Here is a 27500-nt window from a genome sequence, read left to right as displayed (position 1 = left end):
GGCATGGAGGGGGAGGGCACGGAGGACACGGAGGAGGTGGCCACGGAGGAGGAGGAGGTTATGGTGGTGACCACGGAGGAGGAGGAGGAGGTTACAGTGGTGGTGACCACGGAGGAGGAGGAGGAGGTTATGGTGGTGGTGACCACGGAGGAGGAGGAGGAGGTTATGGTGGTGGTGACCACGGAGGAGGAGGTTATGGAGGAGGACACGGTGGAGGAGGACACGGTGGAGGAGGAGGAGGTGGTTATGGAGGAGGTGACCATGGAGGAGGAGGTTATGGCGGAGGTGGCCATAAAGGTGGGGGAGGAGGAGGAGGAGGGGAGGTTACCATCCAGCTCCCGTGTGCCATCCCCAGACGATCACGAAATATAAGACCGTTTACAAAGATCGCAAAGCCCAGGTTGTTAATAATGTAAGTTATGGCTGACGCGTTTAATATTTTTGACTTCACTGGTTTTATTGTACAATTAGTTCTAGCATCAAATAAGTACTTTCAAGCCTAAGCATAAATACACTGATTCGTCCGTTTGACAGTTATAGAGACATAGGCCTATGTAACAGCAACGTCTGGAGAATATTCCCTAGACCATGGCAAAAGCATGATTCATTAAAACTATTGTTTTAGATTTCTCTAATTACTTGACTGACTTTCCGTTTCTGTCCTGCAGGTGGAAGTGAGAAACCCCAAGCCCCACGTGAAAAAGGTCGTGGAAACCCGCTACACAACCATCAGGTATCCCGTCTTCATCACCCAAGTCATCAAACCCTTACTGACGCAAGTGGAGACCAAAGTTAGGCCTATGTTCTTCACCAAAACCATCAACCGCTACACCACGGTCAAATTCACAGTAACCGGCATTGGCCAAGTCACAGTGACGACTGTGAAGTATGAGAAAGAGTACATCACCCGTTGCATGAAGAAGGGTTACGGACACCGTCGACAAGACGGTGACTACGGCTTAGAAAACCGCGACATTGGACTTGTCGACATTAGTCCGGACTCCCCAACCGTCGAGACGTACAAAACTCAAGACCCGGAGTCCGTAGTGACCGCCCCTTACGACTTCTCCATCGGGAAATACAGAGAATCCTCAGCCTCGCCCACTGACGAAGCCATAGAACCAACCTCCACCAAATCTTTCAGGGGAGCGGGACGCCCTAGTTTCGGCCCTCTCAGGTCTCTCAGACCTCTGAGATCTAGTGCTGCCAGACCGTACGGACCGTACTCAGGTCCTCGAGATGTGTCACCAGCTAGGAGCCCTGAATTGCTAGGGTCACACCCCGAAACTCCTGAGGACCTGACGCTACCCCACCCTCGCTGGCAGGAGCCACCGCGTTCGTTCATGGTTAAATCCACCAATTTCAAAATTTTTGAATCTTGGTTTCCGCTCATCAGACACTTCCCTTTTCCTAGTCGATTCGTCATGGTGGTATAATATAGAGGAAGAATGTAACATTTACCAAGCTCTCTCTCTCTCTCTCTCTCTCTCTCTCTCTCTCTCTCTCTCTCTCTCTCTCTCTCTCTCTCTCTCTCTCGCTAAGCATTTGGTAGTCGACATCAACCTATCATCGAGTCAGAATTAAAATCATATGGCAAAAGTTATGATCTTTCCGCGTTATACCTTGACTTTTAGAGTAAGAAAAAGTATAAATATTATTTTTGTTAGTTTTGATAACAGGGGTGGCTGGCCACGCCCTACGTATAAACTAGTTCTTTGTTAGTTTTTATATAACCCCTTCGCCATCTTCCACTTTCTTGCAACTCTTCCGCCGTTTTTCCTGGCAAGTTTATCCTGGCACCAATAAAAGCTATTGATAGATTCTTTTGTCCACGTTCGCTGAACTGATTTTAGAGCTCTTGTAAGGTAGAATTTACATTAGCCTCAGAACTGCATAAGCTAACAGATGTCATTTACTTGAAAGTAAAAATATCACTTATCATTTAAAAGGTTAAACGGACACTTCAGCTAATTTCATCAAAAGCGGAAATGAAAAACCTTAAATTATTATAATCTGTTAAAGACAACTCAGAATGACCAATGCTGATAATTGTATAAATGTGTCATTAATGGTCTGTTTCCTTTATGCGGTGACCAGGCAATTAGATCGGCTGGTGATGAGTAATCTCCCCACCCCCACCCCCAACCCACCCTCCTCCATATATCCCACGAGTTTAGACTAAGGACCCATAAAATTATCTAAAGTTTCAGAGTGGATTAGTTTCTTGAAGGACAAACTCTTTTACTAGACTCAGTGAGATCTTGTAAGAAAACCTGTCACGTCTGAATTGAATTGAATTGAATACAGACTTTAGGCCAAAGGCCAAGCACTGGGACCAATGAGGTCATTCATCGCCGAAACGGAAATTGACAGTAAGAGATTTGAAAGGTGTAACAGAAGGAAAACGTTGAGATAATTATACGTGAATTACCTGACCCTATTTGCCCACCTATTGTGATTTATTCAATTATTCATCTTTTATTTGATGAAATTGTAAAAAAAAAATGATTCATGTCATACACATCGATTTTGTTATATTTCCTCTTGATTTCTGTTGTGCTTCTGTAGTTTAATCCATCTAATACCCACATTTTGTCTATGTTCAGCTCAGTGATTTCTTTGTTGCAAATAATTTCACTTTGCGTAGTTATAGCCAATGGCTCCAAAAATGTTTCTCCACTTGACTGATGCAGTTGCTTCCATTAAACTGTTGTTACCATACTGTGTTTCTGTAATTTCCTCTTATTCCAGTAATTATGATGACCAGAAATGATTGCATATGAAGATTATGCAACTTCCAACTTCAGAGTTTCTTCATAAAAGTGTAAGCATTGAAAGGCAACGCAGCGAGCAGTTTCAGTTCAAAAGATAACGGTCTATTTGCTTCAATTTTTTTTTTATTTTTTTATCCATTACAATTATTCCCGGTGCTAAAGGATGAATTATAACTGATGTATAGTTTTTAGAGTCGGGTATTTCTTTCCTATATTATATTCCTACATTATATTTTAGACATAATAAACCATGTCAGTCTAGACTCACGTAAGACTAGACTAAGTTCGAGCTAAGGGCACAACAGTTCTGTCGAGAATCACCGATGAAAGTCGTACGCTTTATGACATTTAGCTAAAATGCAATAAGAGTCTATTGATGGGAATTGGTGAATCTATAACCTATTTAATAATAATGATAATAATAATAATAGTAATAATAATAATGATAATAACTTATACATTCTACCTGCAGATTAGCTATATGCCGCTGAAACAGCAGTTGTTTTCAATAAAACTGCCCTAAAAGAGGGACTCCTTCCAAATAATAATAATAATAATAATAATAAAGAGATTAATGGAAGATCGTCAACCTCCTTAACATACCACCAATTCCTCGCAAATGTGCATTATCACTACAGAGCGTAAATCTAAATGCAAACTAATTATTATTCGTTTCATTTCACGCTTTATTTTTTTCCATGTCAAGCAAAGGTATTCACCAAGAGAAATACGACGACTAGACCTAACTGTTAAGACGAAGCTGAATGTGGGGAAAAAGGGAGAGTAGTATTTATATATTTTTCTACGCTCCTTTGTTATCTCACTCCCAACACAGAGAGAAATGAGCTGGAACTAATTAGTTATCTCGACAGCGGGGAGGACAAAGGCTGTGATCTTTTCACCTTGTTATCTCTCCGAGGTTCTCGTCAAGGTTATATTATCTCTCTGATGTTCTCATGAAGGTATTAGGGATAGGATAGAATACTGGATTTTGGCCAAAAGGCCAACCGCTGGGATCTATGAGATCATTCAGCGCTGAAAGGAAAACTGGAGGTAAAAAGGTTTGAAAGGTGTAACTGAGGAAAACCTCAAAGCAGTTGCACTACGAATCAATTGATAGGAGAGGGTTGAGGAAAGTAAGATGGAAGAAAGAGAATATGAACGGAGGTGCAGTAAAAGGAATGAAGGAGGTTGCAGCTTTGGGCCTAAGGAAGGGACGCTGCAAAGAACCTTAAAATTAATGCCTACAGTGCACCGCATGAGGTGCACTGACGGCACTACTCCCCCTAAGGGTGTTAGAGGGATCTAGGCAATGGTTTACAGCGATACCTGAGAGCCCCCAGGGACGTAAATGGGTATACCTTGAAACTAACGTCTTATCTAAATGATTTCCACTGAGATGACGCGTCAGAGCCTCACTCCTACATCCGGTGAAGGAGTTCGTAGGATATCCTGTAAAAGAGTCTGACTCGATTTTATACATATGTTATTCTGTGGGAGTGGCCAGAGTATAGTAGCTGTTGTTATAATGTATATTAGTAGTCTTGCTGATACTATTTTAGTAGGAGTAGTAAAAGCAGATGCCTTTTTATACGCTTTTATTTAGCTTGCTTTTTTGTCTCTTTGTTTGTTTGTCTGGGTCAAATCTTGTAACTCAATTTTCGACCTGTTCCTTTCGTCCTATGGACTTGAAATCTTGCATGGTTACCCAATCCTGGTGACAATACAACCTTACATGATCAATAGGTCAGCAGTGACCTCTAGTGAGCCTATACTGACCTCTCCTAGTATCTCAGGATTTGTATGAAGTGAATAACTCTTCGGATTTTTCATACCTTCTTTGACTCGGAAGAATAAAAGCGTATTTAAAAACAAATTATAAAGTAGAACCTATCTAGTACTGCTGCTTTAGTGGTAGTAGCGCGGTAGTAACAGTAGTACTACTAATAGTTGCACTATTTAAAATCATAGTTATTTTTGCTGCTGCTTTTGAAATATATGGTAATGATTGTTGTTATAATTCCCTTAATATAAGTAGTAGCAGCTTAAGCAGTGCGTAGCAGCGATTCCTTGGCACCTACTTTAACAGCAGCAAATATAAACAACACCTAATTTTTAAGACTGCATTTAAATATAAAGTTTCACAATTATCATTATTATTTTCATTATTATCATCATCATTTTTATACTAGTAGCAGTGGCATCCCCCAAGGCCATTCATTACTACCAATTACCCAACTTATCTTCGACCCTCTTATCAAAAAGAAAAAATGTTTACGTCAAAAATGGAGACCTCGTGACGTCATCAGCCGTCCCTCCTCGAATTGCACTGTACTATAAGACGTCTCAGAATCTCCGGTGGCAACTCAGTGCTCTGTAAGTGTCGTGTGGGTCGAGGACACAAGTTTTCTCTCGTAAGTTTATCTTATTTATTATGGAACTGCGTTGCTATCGCTGGTGGTGTTAGGGTTAAGATTAATCACTGTTTGTACGTGGGTCGACCTATCTTGTGGTGGTTTTGACAGTTTCTTAGGGGCATTGCGTGTAGTAATGTTAATATTTGGTTGTTTGTGGATTTAACTGATTTTTATCACGTGAATGCAGCAGCCTGAATGAGATTTTTGTAGAGTTATTCTGTGTAGTTTTTCTTGTTTTTTTTTTAATCTATTTTGTAGAGTTATTCTGTGTAGTTTTCTTGTTTGTTTTTATTAATCTACCCGAGTTGTATCACGTGAATACAAGAATTTAACTGAGCTCTTTAAAGGCATTATGTTTAGTTCATTCTTTCCTTAAATGCAGAAAGAACGAAATGGAATATAAAATTTATGCCAAAGACCAAGAGCTGGGACCTATGATAAGGTCATTCAGCACCGAAAAGGAAATATAGAGTAAAAAGGTTTTAAAAGTGTAACAGCGGGGAAGCCTCACAGTTGCACTACGAATCAATTGTTATAAGAGAAGTGGAAAGTACGACGGAAGAAGGAGAATATGAACCGGGGTACAGAAAAAAGAATGAAAGGGGCTGCAGCTAGCGGCCTTAGGGACGCTGCAAAGTAATGCCTACAATGCACCGCGTGAGGTGTACTGACGGCACTGCCCCCACTCGATTATCCCAACTACCCGTTTCTATGTTTATTTGTATTGTCTGTGTCGCTTTTCCTTCGCTTTATTCATCTACTTTATTCCGCTCACTGCCGGATAAAGTACACGGAAGTTTTTGGGGAGAAAGTTTCTGAAGTCTCCGCAACTTCGATCCGCCGAGGGCGGATGAAGTTGGCGGGATAACTTCAAAGGCAGTGCGCCCTTGAGATGATTCTTCTTCCGAGAACGCTGCTGCTGGCGAGACGGTCCCAGGATACTCTTGGGGATGCAAAAGGAGATTCCTTTTCTCAAGGGCTTCTTCCTACAGGATCCGAATGCTGTTGTGTAGTGTAGGATCATTTAACACTTTTTCGAGGTCCTGGTGTTTTCTGTATACTTTTTTCTTGTTTGTTTGTTCTGAGTTTTTATATTTGTTATGGATTTGCTTTAATGGTAATATTTGTCGTATGACGAATAAGTATATATATATATATATATATATATATATATATATATATATATATATATATATATATATATATACTGTATATATATTTCTATATATATATACATATATACAGTCTGTGTGTGTATATGTGTATACATATGTTTTACTTTATCTCATATGTTTTACAATTTTAAACGTGTGTTTCCTGCCTACCTATATTTACGTCAGTCTACACAGGGACACGCGTACGCACAAACAAACACACACACACACTCTCTCTCTCTCTCTCTCTCTCTCTCTCTCTATATATATATATATATATATATATATATATATATATATATATATATATATATATATATATATATATATATATATATATATATATATAGAAAGAGAGAGAGGCAATATCTATCACCAAGCCAAGAGGACCCAAACGTCATCTCATACACCCATTTCCTCATTGCCTCCACTTGGCGTCTCGCGAAGTTCTGTCCCGAGGAGGGAGTTCTCAGAAGAACGCAAAGGAACATCTGTTCTCTCGGCGGATCCTGTTTCTTCTCCTTAAAATGGGACAATTTTATTGTTTGCGAGACGCGGGCAAGCAGAGTTCTTGTTGCTTGCGTTCTCATTTCTGTTTTTTTTTTGTTTGTTGCGGGACCTTGTACTCATTATCGGAGTTTAAAACAGTTATTCAGATTGATATTATTATGTTACTGTTGCTTGTTGAGGTCGGTTATTCATGCTTGATAAGTGTGTGGATATGTATACGTGTATGTATGTATGTATATATATATATATATATATATATATATATATATATATATATATATATATATATATACATAATTATACATGTATCTATAATACACATAAATATATATGTATATATACATATGTGTATGTATATAAAAATGTGTATGTATGTATACATATATATGTATACAATATCTATCGTCAGTAACACATTCACTATATCCTCGTTATGCGATCAGCTAGACACAGCTGCAACGTTAGCTTTGGTCACCACTTGGTTAGGTGACCATCTACAAAAGCTATTGCAGTTTCGCATTTTTGTTTACATACCAACACCAGAGTTTAGAATTTTATAGTTATACTGATACTAGAGGGCGATGTTGGTATTTTCAGACTACTGAATCAGTTGTTTCATGTTGTAAAAATTGGTAATCTACTATCACTGGTACTATCACTATTATCGCTACTACTCCATCGAGCATTACCGTTCATGGTCTGCGAGCAACTTAAGATGTATACCTTATCTTTCCTCCTAGTACCTTTTCCAATATGACCCTATATATTTAAGAGACACCGTAGGGGGCTAGCACCGTCAGTACACCTCATGCGGTGCACTGTAGGCGTTACTTAAGGTTCTTTGCAGCGTGCCTTCGGCCCTTGGCTGCAACCCCTATCGTTCCTTTTACTGTACCTCCTTTCATATTCTCTTTCTTCCATCTTACTTTCCACCCTCTCCTAACAACTGATTCATAGTGCAACCGCTTTGAGGTTTTTCTCCTGTTACACCTTTCAAACCTTTTACTGTCAATTTCCGTTTCACCGCTGAATGACCTCATAGGTCCCAGTGCTTGGTCTTTGGCCCAAATTCCGTATTCAATTCATTTCAATTTAATTATGGGACTAAACGGTTTTATATATCTGTCTTTCGTATTTTCCAGACGTTCAACAATGATGGTGAAAGGGCTGATTTGCCTCCTGGCAATGGCGATGGTTCTATTCCGGGATGGATATTCTGATACTCGTGAGTATCTCTCTCTCTCTCTCTCTCTCTCTCTCTCTCTCTCTCTCTCTCTCTCTCTCTCTCATTAAAAAAATAATATATGCCCGCGTCTGATACATCTTCTTTATAATATCATACCGGGCTTTTAATTTGCAAACTATGCTAAGGGTATTTTGACAGCATACTAAGGTTTAATTTTTCTTAATTGCCAGGTCTCCCACTCTAATTTATTTCATAACGCAATTTTATTTGTAAACTGTCCTAACGGTATGCATGACAATGCACTAAAATATAATTTCTTTAGTTCATCCATTTCCTAAAATATAATTTCTTCAATTGATCCATCTCCTAGTCCACTTAATTTCTGTGTCTCCCTGTCTAGATAGAGAAGAACTTAATTCAGTGGTCAGACTTCAAGTTTACATGAGAAATTTTAATGCATTGGTTAATAAATTCATAATTCATTTTCCTATTTCCAACTGGAAATTAGCTAATCCGGTACTCAATATCCTAGCCTAAGTACAGATGACTCATTCTTTCTGCCGAAATTGAAATCTAGCTAACTCATTAGGTAGAAATGTGACTCATTCTTCCTGTCTAGATAAAAATCTAGCTAATTCACTACTCAGTCCTCCAGTCCAGACACAAATATTGCTAATTCACGACTCATTCTTCTAGTTTGAATTACAAATTAGTTAATCAGTTACTTCAATGTCTCAGTCTTGAAAGAAATCTAGCCAATTCATGACTCATTCTTCTGGTCAAAATAGTAGACTAACTAATTAATTACTCAGTCTCTCAACCTAGACAGAAATCTAGCTAATTCAATTCGCAGTCTCCCAACCTAAGCAGAAACATAGGTAATTCACTATCAATCTCTTAGTTTAGCAGAAATATATCTAATTCACTAGGTAGTTTCACAGTCTAGACAGCAATATACGTAATTCACTGCACAGTCTCCCGGTCTAGACAGCAATATAGCTAATTCACTACGCAGGCTCCCAAACTAGAAAAAGACATAGCTAATTCACTCCAGTCTCCCAACCAAGACAGTAAAAGGTAATTCAGTGTACAGCCTCCTAGCTAGATATAAATCTAACTAATTCACTACCCAGTCTCCCATTCTAAACAGAAATCTAGCTAATTCACTACTCAGTCTCCCAGCCCTGGCAGAAACATAGCTCATTCACTACCCAGTCTCTTATAAGGCCTAGACAGACACATCTAGGTAATTCACTGCACAGTCTCCCAACTAGACAAAAACATAGCTAATTCACTGCAAAGTCTCCCAATCCAGATAGAAACATGGCTAATTCTCTATGTAGTCGCGTAGCCTAGATATAAATCTAGCTAATTCACTACTCAGTCTCCCAGTCTAGGCAGAAATATAGCTAATTGCTACTCAACCTCCTATCCTAGATAGAAACGCACTAATTCACTACGCAACCTCTCAGCCTAGGTAAAAATACAGCTAATTCACTAAGAAGTCTCCCAGTATAGATGGAAATATAGCTAATTTCACTATCAAATCTGCTAGCCTAGATAGAAATATAGCTAATCCATCGCTTGCTCTCCCAGTATAGATAGAAATATACTACTCAATCTCCTAGCCTAGATGGAAATGCAGATAATTCACTACTTGGTTTCCCGTCTAGAATGAAACTTAGCTAATTCAACTATTCAATCTCCCAGCCTAGATATAAATGCAGCCAACTCGTGGCTCGTTCTATAGGCCTAACTCGAAAATGATCCTTCTAATCCAGGCGTATTTTCTCTTCCAGCCTTCTGCCCTCCGAACACGGTCAACATTTCCAGCCACTGTTACCTGTTCTTCCAGATCCCTAAGAGTTGGCACGACGCCCAGGACCACTGCACCCAATTGGACGGAAGACTGGTCTCGCTCATCGCCAGACCAATTTACGATGGTCTAATGAACGTCATGAGGAACAATCGTAAGTTGATAATAATTTCGTGATAAAGGTTTTCTCTTTGTTGACATAATAATCATACTGATCTTGTCAACAGCCCTAGGCATAGACAACGAACTGTTTTATGTTATAAGAATGTTAGTCATAATAATCTTGTCAATAGCTTTAGGTACGGAAAGCGAACGGTTTTCTGTTATAAGATTATTAGTCATATTAATCTTGTCAATGGCTCTATCGTACTGATCTTGTCAATAGCTCTAGGTACGAAAAACGAACTGTTTTATGTTATAAGAATATTAGTCATACTAATCTTGTCAATAGCTCTAGGCAAGGACAACGAACTGTTGCTTTATAAGAATATTAGTCATACTAATCTTGTCAATAGCTCTAGGTGCGGAAAACGAACTGTTTTTTGTTATACGAATGTCAGTCATACTAATCTTGCCAATAATCCTACGAAAGGTAAACGGATTTTCCCAATTTACTGCAATGTCAGTCACACTAAAATTATAAATCAGAATAAATCGTGTAAGTGTATGCACTGGCATATAAACAAAACAACTATTTAATTAAACAAACAGGTAAAATATGGGGAACGAACAAAGCGGACAGAGACGGTGCAAACAAACGCAAAATACATTTCAAAACAAACCTGCTACGCAGAGGAACTGTAAGAAACTATATGGAGAGATATGAACGATCTTTAAAAGTCCAGGAACCATGCAGGAATACGTCAGTGCCTATTTGTCTCACACACACACACACACAGAGAGAGAGAGAGAGAGAGAGAGAGAGAGAGAGAGAGAGAGAGAGATCTGAGGCACAGAGATCCTCCCTCGCTCAGATCTCTGTGTACCAGATCTCAGAGAGAGAGAGACCCTTCAGTTACAAGGGAATGGATGGAGAATGGACATATTCCTCCAACGAGGAAATTGAATAGAAAAAGATGCCTTTAATGCCCAAAAGGAACGGGAGAGAGAGAGAGAGAGAGAGAGAGAGAGAGAGAGAGAGAGAGAGAGAGAGAGAGGCAGTGTTACAAAAGGCAACTGGAAATACATAGTTGACAGTGACACATCACAGGGGTAGGAGGAAAATCAAAAGAAAACGGGAACGCTTATTTTCCTTCTACCTTTTCCCGCGCCGTATGTCGAAAATGTCCCCTTTTTCGAATATTTTCTCAAGGCAATGAGAGAATATGGAAGGTTGTGTTACGCAACAAATTTTACTAAAGGGTTTTCATATGGATATTTTTTTTCCTCGTGTCGATCAACGTTCAAAAATTATAAAAATATCTCAAATATTTTGAAGATTTTACTGCAAATGCATGAGCGCTGCCCAGCATAGTCCGGTAGTGTGTAACTATGTCCCCTCTAATTAAATACTTCTGAATGTAATTTAACTCTCACACATACTTTATATATACATACATACATATATATATATATATATATATATATATATATATATATATATATATATATATATATATATAAATTTTAAGTATCTAATTACTTCAACATTGTGGTTAAAAGGATATAATTTTTTCACTGCTCGTTTGAAAGTTTGTCGAAGTACAAAGCAAGATAAGACTGTTTATTTTTTATTGTTAAATTCCTTGGAAACTGTTGAGTATTTTCTCTCTATAATAATAATAATGACAATATAATAATAATATTTTCAGAACCCGGAAAGTACTGGCTGAGCGGAGCAGTGCGCTCAGGGAACTGGATTTGGACATCCAACGGAAGCCCCGTGTCCAGAGCCCTGTGGGGTAACAGAGTCGTCCCTACGCCTTCGCCCACCTCCTGCGTCTATCTCTGCTCCAACACGACTAGGTAAGACTTTGTGTGTGTGTGTGTGTGTTGTGGGGTGTGTTGGGGTAGATTAAGGAGGGCTAGATTAAACCTCCTGGTTGGTGGAGTGAGGGAGAAAAGAGAGGGAGGGAGAAGCGGTTGGAGTGAGTTGCTCATGCTGGTTGGGGGAGGTATGGCTGACTCTGCCTAAATGGAGCCAATTCGTTTTAAAGTTTACTGATTAATTAACATATTTTTGAGTTGGGAGAAATGGGGGGGGGTTAAGGTACCTCATTTCTGCTATAATGCGACCGTCAAAGCATTAGTTTTTTAATGGGGGATGGGTGGGGTGTTGATTCTTAGGAAGGGTTAGGTTGTTTAAATTATACTAATTTTTTGTTAATTCAATTGCATATTGTAGCAGTTTGTTTTCCTGAGAAATCTACTTATTAATCTTCAATATTGTAACAGATCACATTCACCAGTTTAAGAAAATAAAATTAGTTTTTATATAACAAGAAACCATTTCACCAGTTTCGAACATTGTTTGAGGGGAACCTATTACAAGTTTTCATTACTACTCACAGCTTATTCAGCGAGAAATTAATCAAGTCAGTTTCGAACATAGACAATGATTTAATATACATATGGTTAATTTTTTAAATAACCTCGACAGGTACTGGGCAAAGGACTGCAATGAACCCCTCAAGTACATTTGCGAAAAGAATGCCATCATGATCCCCGAAGTCGGTCTAGAGCAGAGTGAGAGTGGTATTGAACTGCCGAACGTGGACTCCGAGGAGAGTGATGTCGCCTCGAACACACACACACACATATATATACACACCTTGAGTAAAATTTCTCATTAATAGCAAGTCTATCGAATCTATCTATCCATCTCCTATTTGTCTATCGTCAGTGCCATTTCTCGTTAGTAATCAATTTATCTGTCCTATCTTCGTCTTATCATCCATCTGCCTTAAGTAACATCTCTCTTTATCATTTATTGTTTCCATCTATCTATCTATCTACCTGTTTATCTATCGGTTAATAATAATAATCTACCCTGAAAAATTTCCGTTTTCAGCATTGGGTCTTATTAACGCATCCAAATTCCTTTGTCACTTTTCCTGGTAAGGAAAAAAAGATTAATAAAAATCAGTCATCTTTGGCTTTAGGCCTACAATGCAGCAGGACAAATATCCTTATGACAATTATCAGAAGCTTTACTTATAAGAAGCTTTCCATTTGAACTTTTTGTTATTTTGTGTTGTTTTAGTGAGGCTATGGTGTACCTATTGATGTAATGATTAAATAAAGTTACTTATTTTCCCTTTTCATTTTCCTTTATTCGTGTTTTCTTTGGACAAACATTTTCCAGGTTTAAAAATCATTGAATATTGTGTGTTTATATGTGGGTGTAGACGCATAGGCCTACATACATGCTTATGGAACCTGCTTGCCCCTTTCACAAGAGCTATTGAAATGCAATAATCGTACAACCATATTATTATTATTATTATTGTTAAAGTAGTTTAACCAGACCACTGAGCTGACTTTCAGCTCTCACAGGGCTGTCCCGTACAACCATGAAACCACTGAATATGTTCATATGTTTGTGTGGGCGTATAGGCCTACATACATGCTTATGAAATCTACTTGTCAAACTCGCAAGAACTCTTGAAACACAACAGCCATAAAACCAAGGCTTCACTTCTCATTTTCCTACTATTTTGAGATACGATTTCCACCGAAAGCACTGAAATGTCAAAACAAGAAAGAAATTATGAAATTGCTCCCTTTGAAGCTTTAAACTCCAGAGAGTGAGGGAGTTCAACGATTACCTCTGCAGTACTAGTGTATTTCCATGTGCATGTTTGTTTGTATGTATTTATGTAAATATGTATCTATGTATGTATGTTTGTGTAATAAGAGGACATACTAAATGCTCTTGTATCACAGTTAGACCATTCATATGTAATGCATGTGTAAATGTATACATTCATGTATACATGTTCACATTCGAATACGATTTATTGCTTGGGTTAACTATGTAGCATTCACTTACTCTGTGTAATAACTTTCGATAGTGGGTAAAAAAAAAAAATAGGCCTAGTCCGCTGTGGAGAGACAATAACGATAAACAGATATCGACTGAGACTCCCCCCCCCATTTTAATTTTGTCTTACCGTTTCAAATACCAAGTATTCTCCCTCCCCATCCACCTGTCCTAACTCCCCTTGTCACAAATACCGTTGGAAAGCAATGCACAGTTGTATCAGGACATTAATTACAAAAGTTTCGGAAGGAAATGTTATGAAAATACCTTTTACCCGCGCCAAAGTCACGTCAAATTTCCAATTTAGTAAAACAAAAAAAAAAAAAAAGACTCTACGGGAAAACATGCCTGGATTCATTGCAGAGAATTATGGCAGTCTCAAATTATTTATTATTAAAAAAAAGTTTTTTTCCTGCTCGACGAGAGGAAAATGTTTGCACTAACAATACGCTCTGCAAAAATCAGCAGGTTTTTTTTGCGAGCCCTTGATTCAAGAGATCAGAGATAACTGTGCAAACCGCTTAAAGGGGGAGGCTTGGTCTACAACTATGAGAGGGAAAGAAAACTAGACATGTGTACAGTTATGTCAATGTATGCGATGTATATATCCATATGTATACACACATATACAGTACATGCACACGCACTGAGTACAAACGCACATTTGTACACACACACATATACTGTAATACACACACACACACACACACACACACATATATATATATATATATATATATATATATATATATATATATATATATATATATATATTCTCCCCTGGCTGCGCCCCATAACAGTTTGCTAACTACCAGGCATTTATTTCACAACGGGATTTGTGCTTCCGTCCGGGATTCGACCCGGATTCTCTTTCTCTCTCTCTTGAGGAGAACGTGGTAAACCTATACATATGATTTAAATGCTGTATTAACAAATTTAGTGGCACACAATAATTATGGTAATAATAACAATTGCAAAAGCGACGATTATTTACGAAAAATGGACTACTACTACTAACAATAATATTAGTACTACTACTACAAATGATAATAGTTAAGTTTTGGCTCGGAATAATCTAAAAGTAAAAACCCTGACTTTCGTATATTGAGGAAACATGAAATCTGTCCCTCTTTCAATATATTTTATATCCATATCCGGTGAGACAACTTCACTTGGAAACCGCTTTGTTTTTCTCTTTTCTATCACTTTTTCGATCGACTCGGCTAATTTCCCGATAAATGTGGGGATCATATTATAATATATGTTTCGCTTTTCCCTATAATGCCCGGGTTTTAAAGATAGGCCTAGTCCCCGAAGGCCATATGAGTTAACCAGTACGGACTGCGATTACGATTACAGGATAGTTATCTCATAACACTAAGATTGTTTTTCTGGCTACGTATTCTGTAAATTACATAATGACAACTATACTTCTAAATATTATAAGATATCGTAAACGAAGACGCTGAAATACAGTTTATAATGTAAATAATTTACTTTGTTATACATAACACAAACGAGCTCTTATAGTGTAGCGCCATCATATATATATATATATATATATATATATATATATATATATATATATATATATATATATATATATATATATAATATATATATACATACATACATATATAACCCCAGGTCGTATTCATACATTTCAGTATTAAATGTAATTTACAGTATATACTAATGATCTCCACCAAACAGACCTTCGAGATTTGGAGCTTTGAAAGCAACGAGACATCATCGTATTACTAAGCCAGCTGATTTGGAGACGCACGCTTGAGAGAGAGAGAGAGAGAGAGAGAGAGAGAGAGAGAGAGAGAGAGAGAGAGAGAGAATGGTTTACCTCGTCGAGGAGCTCTCGTTCTCATCAACACTACCAAATTCTAAGCTTAGAGTCAACAAAGACATGTGCCCCTGCCATCCTGTATAAAACCGGTTTCACCTAGTTGTACTGGTATAATCACACATTAAATAAGCGCATAAGCGCGCCCAGAGACACATACGCAGGGGGCAGAGTTCACACGATAACTTCAAGATGGAATGTTAGGTCATAAACGGAAAGCAAAAAAGTTCACTTGGTGGAGTTTTCAAAATGGGGTTATTAACAAAATTTTAAAAGGACAATTTCCCATTGAATTACATTATATTACATTAACGATTAATTTAGTAAGATATCTTGTGACAGTATAATATGTAAACGCCCCGCTTGGTAAATTAGTCAAAACCTATTTTGCATTAAATAATATTACGATATTCTAACAAATCTGATAATGGTTTTCGTAGGAAGTCAACGGTTTCACGGCGAAATAATTTTCGTATGCAAAAACTTACGAATACATTTAGTTTTCAATGAATCAACAACAACAGCAAAGCAGTATTCTATAGCGAATCCAGAATCTATAACAAAACACAACTACATTCAGTAGCAAATCCAGTTGAAAAGTTTTAAAAACGCTATTATTGATTCCCGCCAAAGTCCGCCGAAGACTGAGCTATGGATGTATCCTCAAGAAAGTTAAGAACTTAGGATTGACCAATCAGTATCTCGTCTACCGTATCCGCGTAAGGTCGTTATCGTTCGTTTGTCCCGCGATTGATTAACAGTGACAGTGTAAATCCTTTTTCTTGGATTCTTCGTTGTATTTAGATGGTATAATTAGTTTTTTTTTATATTGTGAAGTGAATTAGAGACGAAACTAGCTTTGCATGGCATTTGAAAGTGATAGCCATTATGAATCAAGGGAGTACAGCAAGGTTTAGCCTTAGGCCCCAGACTATTATCTATTGTGTACATGTTTGTGAGATTCATTTTTATATGTTTATGCAAGATTTTCTTGAAGGTTTATCCTCAAGCTAATAAATGATATTATGTTCTAAACTGAAACTCAGTTTTATGTACACGGAGATGGATTTGTAGATTTCAAGAGCACATATCCTTCTTCAAGGGTGGGAGGATCCTAGGCCTATGCTGCTATTTTTCCAAACGCTGATTCCTTAGCCTGTCTGTCGAGCATAACTTTTGTCCATTTGCTAAGAAAGTTTCAAAAGCTCTTTAGTAACTGACCTGTAGATCTAATATTCCCAATGAATTGAACTGTAGCACTAAAGTAGCATGTAGAGTTGGTACTAACGGTATCTGTTATCTGTAACGAATACCTATAAATAATCTTCATTGATACGACAAAACTAAAGGAGTTGTTCCATAAAACGACCGTTTTCCTCATCCGGTCAATGTTTCCCAGTCACCTCAAGGTGGGCGCTTGTCACCTAGCCCGAATTTACGGCTACCGTAAATATTAATGTTATATATATACTTTCTTCAGGGCGCAGCTGTGAAGGCGTTATACCCACATAATACTATCCATTTCGTATAATGGTACTTACGTTGTGTTGAAGTTAAGCGCCTTGTCGCCAGATGGGGACAACGTTACACTTTTTCCCTCTTACCGTGGACACTGCAGTAGTAAAACTGAAGTAGTCCCGTGTGCGTTCGTTCCTCGCATCGTCATATCGCCAAGACTGAAGTCAGAGGGAAAAGAAGTTGTTTGTAATCTTTTAAATAAATAATGGTGGTTTCAGCTGAGGGAAGGATAAGTTTGATGGACACATTTTGTAAGTACTATTAATCTGTGCTTGTATTATGGATTACAATTTATTTAGGGTTTACGTTTCATTTCATGACTTAAGGATAATACCTATCAGATTTAGACATTTGTTGCTATCAAATTGTAATTTAGTACTTTAAATAAATAAACTGGTAAATTTCTGACTCGTTGAGATCAAGCTGAGGTGGAAAGCAAGGGCGTTATGATACAAGTCTAAAGATAAGCCTGGGCAAGCTAACTGATGGACTCAGCAATGACCCATTTTGTAAGTACTCATTAATCTGTCTCGTTGGGATCTTGTATTAACCACTGGGCCATACAAGTTAAATTTCCCAACTTCCCGACTATTTAGACAACATTTCATTCGAATTGGTTTCATCAACACACAATCACGTGTGGAACAGAAATAAATTTCGGCCTCACGTTGGGATCAAAGCCAGGTCTCGGGTTCATTCTTTTTTAGCTTGTATGGCCCAGTTTAACGCCCGCGCTCCAAAACGTGAGTCAAAATTTACCTGTTCCAGTGATTTGTGTTGACTATTTCACTCCAGAGGATGAAAATATTAGCCATCTGAGTCATGTAGACATATTGGGTAATTCCTTAAGAACGTTGCTCTCAGGTTCCGACTTCTTTTAGACATTGGTTAACTAGACCTGGGTTCGATCCCAAATCAGAAATTTATTTCCTGTTCCACTGATTGTATGATGATGATTTCTTATTCCAAAATTTAGACTATTGGGTCATTGCTGAGTCAGGGAAGTTGGGAAAACTTCACAGTATACAAGCAGTTATGGGTAATTCCTTGGGGGCAGTTGCTCTCAGGTTCCGAGTTCTTTTAGACTTGTATATACCTGAGAATATTCGATCCCAACGTGAGTCAGAGAAATTTATTTATATATATATATATATATATATATATATATATATATATATATATATATACATATATATATATACTGTTGTGGGTAGTGCCGCCATGCACCTCACTTGCGCACTGTAGGCATTACTGAAGGTTCTTTGCAGCGTCCTTCGGCCCTGAAACAACCTCTTTCATTCCTATTCATATTATCCATTCATATTATCTTCCATCCATCTTGCTATCCACCCTCTCCTAACAATTATTTCGTAGTGCAACTGAGAGGTTTTCCTCCTGTTACGCATTTCAAACCTTTCTACCATCAATTTCCCTTGTAGCGCTGAATGACCTCTTAGGTCCCAGCGCTTGGCCTTTGGCCTAAATTCTGTATTCCATTCCATTCCTATATATATGTGTGTGTGCACATGACTCTTTTTTGCGCAGGATGGGCTGATGGCCTATATCCAGTTAATTTTCCTTTCTATATTTTCATATTCTTCGTTTCGTTGGATCTATTAGGGCTTTCTTTCTGTTGCAAGTTTCTGGATGTCAGGATTTTTATGCTGTACATGCAAGTACACACACATTACGTTTATGTTCAAAAGATGTCTACGTCCTTGCTTGAAAACACCCCTTAAAAATCAACATCCGGTCAAGATGCATGCTTCTCCTCATCCCTTTGGGCCAATAATGCCTGTATATGACGTGCTTGCACTACTCTTTTATATACATACCTAACACGATCATATCACTGATCGTACAATAGTTTTTGATTAACGGCTGTTGAGATTCCCCCGGTAATACAGGAATCGAGCATCGGTTTGCTTGTAGCGACCGGCGAAATAGTCCCCTTTCAAATGCCACCTCTCTCCCCCCCCACCCCTTAATGTGTTTCCAGAGCGACCAAGGAACATTCTCCCCACCCCCCTTTATGTGCTTCCAGAGCGGCAAGGGAACGCACCAGGGAAAACATGTTTTTACTCCCAACATCTGGTACAAACGAGCCGGCTCGTCTGGAGAAGAAGGATTTGAATTCCTAACGGCTGTTTTTTTTTTTTTTTATGGATTTGGATTCCGAAGGGGGTCGAATTTCTTCCTAGTGGGTGTGATGTGCTTGATGGCAGTTGGTTTTATTTATTTTTTTTGTGTGTGACTGGGGTGATTTCTGGGGTAAGTTGTGTGCCCTGGTGATCATTCATCTTTACTGTTGTAATGTTGTATATTGCTTTTGTTTTTGTCGGTCTAATAGTGATCGTGGAAATTAATTGTTTCCCTGTTATTATTATTATTATTATTATTATTATTATTATTATTATTATTATACGTCGTATGAAGGCATTTCGAGTCATCATTAATAAGCTTGTTGATCGGGTAGTAATAATCATACTAACGTGCCTTTTAGTTATTATTATTATTATTGTTGTTATTATTATTATTATTATTATTAATATTATTATTATTATTTGTCGAAAACAGGACTATTTCTTGCCCAACACTTACATTATTTGCTATTCTATGAAATATCTCTTCTTTTAATTTCATCAAAAAAAAAGCACTTTTTTGACTGGTGAGAATAATGTGGTTGTATGCCTTTATAAACATGGCAGATAGATTATGTATGTGTGTGTATATATATATATATATATATATATATATATATATATATATATATATATATATATATATATATATGTATGTACTGCATAAAGAACACAACCATCGATATCACTCGTCCAGTCAAAAAGTTCTTGGCACGGAAATCAAAGAGGGATTATTGCATAGAATACAACAGTATATAGTGTAAGTGTTTGTCAAGAAATAGTCTTATTCTCGACAGATGAAATCTTGAGACCTGTCTGTATGTTCCCTTTGTTGAATATTCCGAGAATATATATGTAGCCCAAGGTCTAGAGACCCCTCTAGACCTTTGCTGTAGCCTATCACTGGAAGTTTTCGTAAAATGAGATCAGTGCGACGTGATGAAATTACCTTCAGTGACATATGTTTATTTTTCGTCTTTAGCGATGGACCGAATTTTCCTTAATTATTTTCTCGATTTTTTCTCGTAAAATGGGAAATTTTCATCGCAAAGTTTGTTTTTTTATGATTGTTAACAAAAGGTCGGAGTTTCATTGTTCATTTTATAGTTTTATCAGTAAAAGACCGTAATTTCCAGTTTATTTTACCTTTTTCCTAATTTAATCAGCCAGAGGCCACATTTGCCTAGTTGATCTTACTTTTTCTAATTTAATCAGCAAAGGCCACATTTCCTTTATCTTGCTTTTTTTATTTAATCAGCCAAAGGATACATTTTCCTTGGTCTTTTTTAAATATTTTATAATTGACATTATTAAAATTTGAAATGCTCCAGGGACTTACTCCTCTAGAGTGCCACTACTAGGCCGCGCGAGTCAGTCGGACTGACTTGGCTTGTCCTATAGCTCCCCCTTGCTCGCCCAGGCGGGAGCAATTGCAGCAGACGCTCAGTAGCTACCTGGCTTTGGTGGGTGAAGCACGGTCGCTCCTGAGACCGCGTCGTATAACCGTAGAATTTTTAATTCCATCTAAAATTTTCGGGGGTACTGGCGGTCATGCAATGGAAGTAGACAGAGTGTCTGTAGTGGCCACAGACGACCGCAGGAGTTTTAACAGATCGAGCGATGACACAGAGTGTAGTTTGTTGTCCATACACAGCCGAGGGACGAGCATCAATGATTAGCTTTAACCCTCAAGGCTTTCGCCAGTCACCTGTTGAATTTGACAGACTTGCTGGGAGAAACATTTGTCGCAGATGTCTCGTCTGATGCCTTTTCTTTTGCCCTCTTTGCATATTTTGCTCAATTTTGACTTATCCTTGTAGAAGTTTTTTTTTTCTTCTGTATGCCTACCCGATGGTTACGAATTCGTTCAGGCTTTGAGTGAAGCACGATTCTCTCTCTCTCTCTCTCTCTCTCTCTCTCTCTCTCTCTCTCTCTCTCTCTCTCTCTCTCTCTCTCTCAAATAGTCACACAAAAACACAATTTGACCTCGTAATTGGTACCTACTAAATTCGAGTGCAGTGATTCCAATTTTTATTCTTAGCCAATATCTGGGATTCTGGGCAATATGATTCGATCAGCTTTGGCAATACACCAATCAGTTTTTTAGACGGCTAAAATGCGGTTTTATATATTTAAGATTCATTATTATTATTATTATTATTATTATTATTATTATTATTATTATTATTATTATTATTATTATTATTATTATTATTATTATTCGTGTGGAGATGCACGAAAACGCACACAATACCATAATACCAACAGGTATATAAATGCATATCCGTATGTAATACCAGCAGATGGCTCCAAAGCTACGAGTATCGATGTTCAGTTTCAATATGGATCTACCGATGCGCCAGAAATTTTTTAGACGGATGTAGGTCATCTAAAGGTGTCATCCCCTTGAAGATGTCGTTATTATCATTATTATTATTATTATTATTATTATTATTATTATTATGGAGCTGAAGGGGGTACTTTATAAATTGTTAAAAACAACTCCTGTAGGTTAGCAGGGTTATGTATTTATGTATATGAGACTGGAATTTTTTAGCTCAGACTTTGACTTCTGTGACAGTGTATTATTATTATTATTATTATTATTATTATTATTGGTTTTTTTATAACCGGGTCTGATTTGTTTCGTTACTTCAGTACAATTGCTTTTTCGTATTTTTTCTTCGGATTTGGACAGGAACGAGAACGCCTAATGCCATTATACTTGGCTTTGTATAATGACACTGATTCCGTTCGTTATACAAGCGAATGAGAGAAACCAGTGCCATTATATGCGGCGTATTATAATGACCTATTGATTTCGAGTCGGTAAATGTGCCGCAGAACAGAGACAGGCAGAAATGGCAAAGATATCAGATTTTTCACGGCTCTCAGAGGGAACACTATTTTACCAGTAGCTGGTGGGTTTGACCGCTGTTTCCATTTGTGTAGTATTTTCCACCTTTCCTCCTTGTAAACGATTACCTTTCCTTACAGCTAGTCAGCTGGTTCTATTCTATCCCATTCTAAAGTAACTCGCTTTTTCAAGTGATGGCAGATTTTCCTCTTATAAAGAAGAACGTGGAAGTAACTGGGAACAAAGAAGGAGGTAAGAAATTCCCGCGTTGAGTTGATGGAAAATTCCAACATACTTCAGTTCATTTGCTCTTTCCGTTCAGATGATGACATTTTTGGTACATTGTCTAAGGAGGGACGTATTTTAATATGGAACAAAGAAGAAGGTAAGGGGTTCTGGAGTTGAGAGATGGCAGAAACAGCAACACGTCCTACCTTCGCCTGTTCCCTTCATTGCTGCCCTATTGTTTTCCTTCGTGTTTCCCCTTTCCTCGTTTCTCTATTCATCAATTTATCGTCATTCATTTTTCATCCTAATTTGATTTATCAGCGTCCCTCCTTCCTTGATTTTACGTCGAGTTTTTATTTCAGTGTTCCATTAGTCCGTTTTTATTGTTTTATTTTTCTTCGTCGTTTTTTGTACTCATACAAATGATTCATCTTTTATGTCGCATCCGTTCTCCATTTTGTACTGTTTTTCCTTTTTTTTTTTTTTTTTTTTTTGAATTTTGAATCGTTTCGCATCTGAATTTTGCCAACGTTTCCCCCCCCCTTTTTTTTTTTTTTCATTTTTGTATAATTTTTCGTTCAGTGTCAATCTTGTCATTATTTCCTTTATTTTTAATCTTCCCGTGTCTGTCATTTCTAGCATTTTTTTTTTTTTTGTTTGGTTTCCATACTGCATCCTGTTATTTTTTTTTTATTTTAGCTTTCGTTTATCTTTCATTTTTTACATTTGGTACCTATCTGCTTCATGTCACTGTTTCCTGCGTTTTTACCCTTCCCACCCCCCTTTTTTTTTTCTCTCTTTGGTTTCCTTCAGTTTTTGCGCTTCGTTTTTCTGCCATATTGTGTTTGTTCACATTGAATTTTGTCATGCTTTTTCATTTTAACCCCGTTTTTAGTTGTTTGTAATTGAAAACTATTGTACTGGCTTTGTCAATCCGTCCACACATTTTTCTGTCCTCACTTTTTCTGTCCGCCCTCAGATCTTAAAAACTACTGAGGTTAGAGGGCTGCAAATTGGTATGGTGATCATCCACCCTCCAACCGTCAAACATACCAAATTGCAGCCTATTAGCCTCTGTAGTTTTAATTTTATTCAAGGTTAAATTTAGCCTTAATCGTGCTTCTGGCAACGATGTAGGATAGGCCACCACTACTTGTATCATCCAGTGACCAGCTTAATGCTCTGGCTTCGAGGTATATTCACCCTGCATTTTTTCGAGGTATATTCACTCTCCGTATTCCTATTTTCAGTTTTACACTATTTTTCCAGCCAGTGATTACTTTGGTGCTATTTTTTTCTTTGAAGCTCATATATACATCCCAATTTTTTTTCCCAATTTTATTTACTCTCCCCCTCACCCTTTAATTTGATTTCCACTGCAGTTCTGAGTTTCATTTTTATTTTAAAATTACCGGCCGTTTCAGTCTCGCATTTTTTTTTATTAAACATTTTTTTCATATGGCAGATGACAACTTCATTGTAAATTTGCTTCCCTTTTATTGTTTTCTTAGTCCTGTTTCATTACCCTGTTTCATTATCTCTAGCGAGGAGGTGGTGTTTCATTTTTATTTAAGGGTTACAACGAAAGTTATGCGTTGATTTATAAAAAAAATTGTATTAAAGGTGGGTGTCGTGATTGTCAGTGATTGAATAAATTTTGGGAGAGAAAGGAACGAAGGGATAAACAGAAGAGAAGTTGTAAATTTTGGGAGAGAAAGGAACAAAGGGATTAACACAAGGAGAAGTTGTAAATTTTGGGAGACAAAGGAACGAAGGGAAAAACAGAAGTTGTAAATTTTGGGAGAGAAAAGAACAAAGGGATTAACACAAGGAGAAGTTGTAAATTTTGGGAGAGAAAGGAACAAAGGGATAAACAGAAGGAGAAGTTGCAAATTTTGTGTAGAATGGACCATTTTGGAGAGGGGGGGGGATGGTAGCTGTTGAAGAGGAGAGGTCCATTAAAGATTGTTCGGTCTAGATGCAATTTTCCAGACGCTCTTTTTTTATGTTTTCCATTTGTTTATCACTATTTTATCATTTTTCCTTTTAGATTATATTATCTCCCCTTTTTTTGATGCTGTCTCTTGTTTAAACGCTCTTATTTTTACTGTTTTCCATTTCTTTCACATCAAGATTCATAATCAATTTTTTTTTTTTTTTTTACTTTTCTCTGCTTATTTTTTTGTGCTTTCTCCTTCATTCCATTTCCATTCCTGTTTCCTTTGCTTTTACTTTGTTTCGTTCACATTCTGTGTGCCATTTTTATTTATGTGTTTATCATTACGCTTTTCTGCTCATATTCGCTGTGCTAGTTTCTCCCTGTTTTTTGTTTTTTGGCTTTTTTTTCGTTTTTTGTACTCCACGTCTTTCCATTTCCACTCATTTTTTTCTCTTTATCTTATTTTTTCGTTTGTACCCGGTCCTTGATTATGTTGTCATTACTAGTATTTTCGCATTCTGATCACTCTCTTACTTTCTTTTTATGTTTTTATTTCTTATTTTCGTTTGTTCGAGACCTTCTTTTAACCATTTTTCTCAGTTCTTTGTGTTTTCATTATTATACCCTTCACTCTCCTCACACCTGTCTTCCCACTTTCTTCTGCTCGTGTCTACAACTGTTCAGTGGCATCTCTTTCTCTCGCTCCTTGACTTTTCCATCCTGTCATTTCAGTATTCCGGGTCCTTAATTTCTTTTTTTTTTCTTTCTTTTTTTTCTTTCTCCTCTATTCTTTTTTTTCCCTTTCTCCTCATTTTAGTCTTTGTTGTATTTTTTTGCGTCATTTTTTAAACGAACTGCTCTCAGAGGGTCTCATTTCCCTTCGTCCTGTCTCGCTTTGAAAATGTCACGCCACTTCCTTTCCACATAAATGGGATTCTTACCTTTCACGTGTATATTTATATATATATTAGATATACACAGTGTATATATGTATGTATGTATATATGTATGTATATGTATATATATTTATATATGTATGTATGTATATATATACACACACACACATATATATATATATATAATATTATATATAGTTATAGACAACTGTGGTGGCTCCATCTATGTGCGTGCCTTATGCATCCTTAAGTTTTCAGCAAGTCTTTGGGGATGAGATTGCAAGCCCCATGCCTTGCAACTTTGCTGCAGTCCACAAAATTCAAGTGACTGTCAGGTACATTGTTCATTGCTTAGGTCGAAAGAAGCCCGGTGTATTTAATTGAACGGTTATGAATTATCTTGTTTGTGCATGAAAACGAACCTTTCTCCTCACGGTGGTGAGGCTAGCATCACGACCACTAGGTCACGTCACATGTTAATGAATCCTTGTCACTTCCTGTCTGGACGATAACAGTGATGATACGTGCAAGCGGTTGTTTCCTGTATTACATGTAGTATGTATCACCATGATTACACGTGTATGTATTAGCTTGGTGAAGTTCTTTACTTTTGAACTTATTGTTTTACTTTTTCATTTCCCAAATCATGCGTCTCTTCACATCTTCCGGTATTTGACAGTTGAAGGCCATTCAGAGTACAATGATTAGCCTATTTGAACAAATTGGTTATGACAGTGACCTACTTTATAGATAACACGATCACGAAAATTAAAGTATCCTGGCGGACATGACCCAGTCATCTCTCTCATATAAGAAATTCAAATGCAAACGATTATTATTGTCATATATAACCTCCAAAATAACCATAAATACGTAAGGAACTGTCGATTATTTTCTGTGTGTCGCCAGCCATCAGTTCGCTCGCACTGAACTGGGCAACATTGCATTGATGGGGAAAGTGTCCCCCCTTATTTTTCGTGTGTTTGGCATCAGTGCCGTTTCCCCTCGTCCTCTGCAAATGCCTTCATTACGCTTACGCTGTCACATTTGTTTCCGTGAGAGGCATTATTGGGGCAGGCCCTCTCTCTCTCTCTCCTCTTCTCTCTCCTTCTTCTTCTTCTTCTTCTTCTTCTTCACTCCTTTTGTGTTCAAGATCTCTCTTTCTCTCTCTCACTCTCTCTCTCTCTCTCTCTCCTTCAGCGTCCTATCGTTTATTCTTTTTTTGTGTTCAGTCAAATCCCCACCCCACTCTCTTTTCTCTCTCTCTTCTTCTTCTTCTTCTTCACTGTCCTGTCCTACTCCTTTTTGTGTTAAGACCTCTTTCTCCTCTCTTTCTCTCTCTCTCTCTCCTTCAGCGTCCTATCGTTTATTCTTTTTGTGTTCAGGATCCGTCCCCCCACCCCACTCTCTCTCTCTCTCTCTCTCTCTCTCTCTCTCTCTCTCTCTCTCTCTCTCTCTCTCCTTCAGCGTCCTGTCCTATTCCTTTTGTGTTCAAGACCCGTCTCCTTTCTCTTTCTCTCTCTCTTTCTCTCTCTTCTTCAGCGTCTTATCCTCATTTCATCTGTATTTCAAGATCAATCTCCCTCTCTCTCTCTCTCTCTCTCTCTTCTTCTTCTTCTTCAGCGTCTTATCCTTTATTCCTTTTGTGTTCAAGATCCGTCTTCTTTTGGTACGCCTCCTTCCTCATTTTTCCTTCCGCCGCCTCCTCCTCCTCCTCCATCTCCTCTACCTGCTCCTCCTCCACCTGCTCCTCCTCCTCCTCTCACCGTAACCCTCATTTTCCTATTTTTATTTCGCCTTCTCCTAAAAGGGAAATATTGATTTTCTGTTATCATATCTGTTGGAAAATTAACTGGAGGGGAACCGCCTCAGATAATGCAACATCCCTACCTCCCTCACCCCCCCTCTCTCTCTCTCTCCCTCTCTCTCTCTCTCTCTCATTCGTGTGTCGATAATTTAACGTCTGGTCGGATCGGGATGAAACAGTGTAAAATTGGATGTCTCCTCTCCGGCAGAAAGATGCGCGTAGTCTTCATATCGAGAAACGAATGTAGTATTTTACTAATGTTATAACTCTCCCCGTTGCGAGGTAGTACCGTCAGTGCATCTCACGTGGTGCATTGTAGACGTTACTTAAGGGTCTTTACTTTTACTATACCTCCGTTCATATTCTTTCTGCTATCTGACTATCCATCCTCTCCTAACAATATTGTTTCACGGTGCAACT

The 27500-nt window shown here is 37.9% G+C and overlaps 4 protein-coding genes and 1 long non-coding RNA gene across 10 annotated transcripts in view; 4 read left to right on the top strand and 1 right to left on the bottom strand.

Annotated features, from left to right (window-relative positions):
• Positions 1-1436, top strand: part of LOC136834034 (uncharacterized) — a 28334-nt gene extending 26898 nt beyond the window's left edge. Inside the window, exons 2-4 of the mRNA XM_067096291.1 lie at positions 1-273; positions 324-412; positions 669-1436. The exon at positions 1-273 is cut by the window's left edge and continues 77 nt beyond it. Coding sequence (XP_066952392.1) covers positions 1-273; positions 324-412; positions 669-1436 — 1130 coding nt within the window. The remainder of the gene's footprint in view (positions 274-323; positions 413-668) is intronic.
• LOC136834226 (uncharacterized) overlaps positions 1-17348 on the bottom strand; it is a 78757-nt gene extending 61409 nt beyond the window's left edge. Inside the window, exon 1 of the long non-coding RNA XR_010851692.1 lies at positions 17236-17348. This is a non-coding gene — a long non-coding RNA (uncharacterized lncRNA). The remainder of the gene's footprint in view (positions 1-17235) is intronic.
• LOC136834225 (snaclec coagulation factor IX/factor X-binding protein subunit B-like) lies at positions 5083-13107 on the top strand. The gene is made up of 5 exons (XM_067096527.1): positions 5083-5188; positions 7998-8080; positions 9841-10011; positions 11669-11822; positions 12457-13107. Exons 2-5 carry the CDS (start codon positions 8008-8010, stop codon positions 12647-12649), a joined length of 591 nt encoding a protein of 196 aa, XP_066952628.1. The 5' UTR covers positions 5083-5188; positions 7998-8007; the 3' UTR covers positions 12650-13107.
• The window catches only part of Elk (Eag-like K[+] channel), a 451009-nt gene continuing 439899 nt past the window's right edge, over positions 16391-27500 (top strand). For 3 of the 6 annotated variants that reach the window (XM_067096526.1, XM_067096524.1, XM_067096521.1), the window contains exon 1: positions 16400-16501. The gene's annotated coding sequence lies outside the window, so the exon portion shown is untranslated. Of the gene's footprint in view, positions 16502-20798; positions 20817-27500 lie in introns of those variants that run through there. The other 3 variants (XM_067096523.1, XM_067096522.1, XM_067096525.1) reach the window with 3 other exon arrangements.
• The window catches only part of LOC136834041 (uncharacterized), a 28382-nt gene continuing 18806 nt past the window's right edge, over positions 17925-27500 (top strand). The window contains exons 1-4 of the mRNA XM_067096298.1: positions 17925-17955; positions 18189-18329; positions 20755-20988; positions 26928-27040. Of these exons, the coding sequence (XP_066952399.1) occupies positions 17925-17955; positions 18189-18329; positions 20755-20988; positions 26928-27040 (519 nt within the window). The remainder of the gene's footprint in view (positions 17956-18188; positions 18330-20754; positions 20989-26927; positions 27041-27500) is intronic.

The sequence above is a fragment of the Macrobrachium rosenbergii genome, chromosome 53, assembly GCF_040412425.1.
Source record: "Macrobrachium rosenbergii isolate ZJJX-2024 chromosome 53, ASM4041242v1, whole genome shotgun sequence".
Taxonomy (NCBI): domain Eukaryota; kingdom Metazoa; phylum Arthropoda; class Malacostraca; order Decapoda; family Palaemonidae; genus Macrobrachium; species Macrobrachium rosenbergii.
This window is presented reverse-complemented; position numbering and strand designations above follow the sequence as displayed.

What these genes read in the sequence shown, in the direction of transcription:
- LOC136834225 (XM_067096527.1), top strand. Translation starts at nt 8,008, where the DNA reads ATGATGGTGAAAGGGCTGATTTGCCTCCTGGCAATGGCGATGGTTCTA. An exon ending in GAACGTCATGAGGAACAATC is followed by an intron (nt 10,012 to 11,668) that starts GTAAGTTGATAA and finishes TAATATTTTCAG; the next exon opens with AACCCGGAAAGTACTGGCTG. An exon ending in CTCTGCTCCAACACGACTAG is followed by an intron (nt 11,823 to 12,456) that starts GTAAGACTTTGT and finishes TAACCTCGACAG; the next exon opens with GTACTGGGCAAAGGACTGCA.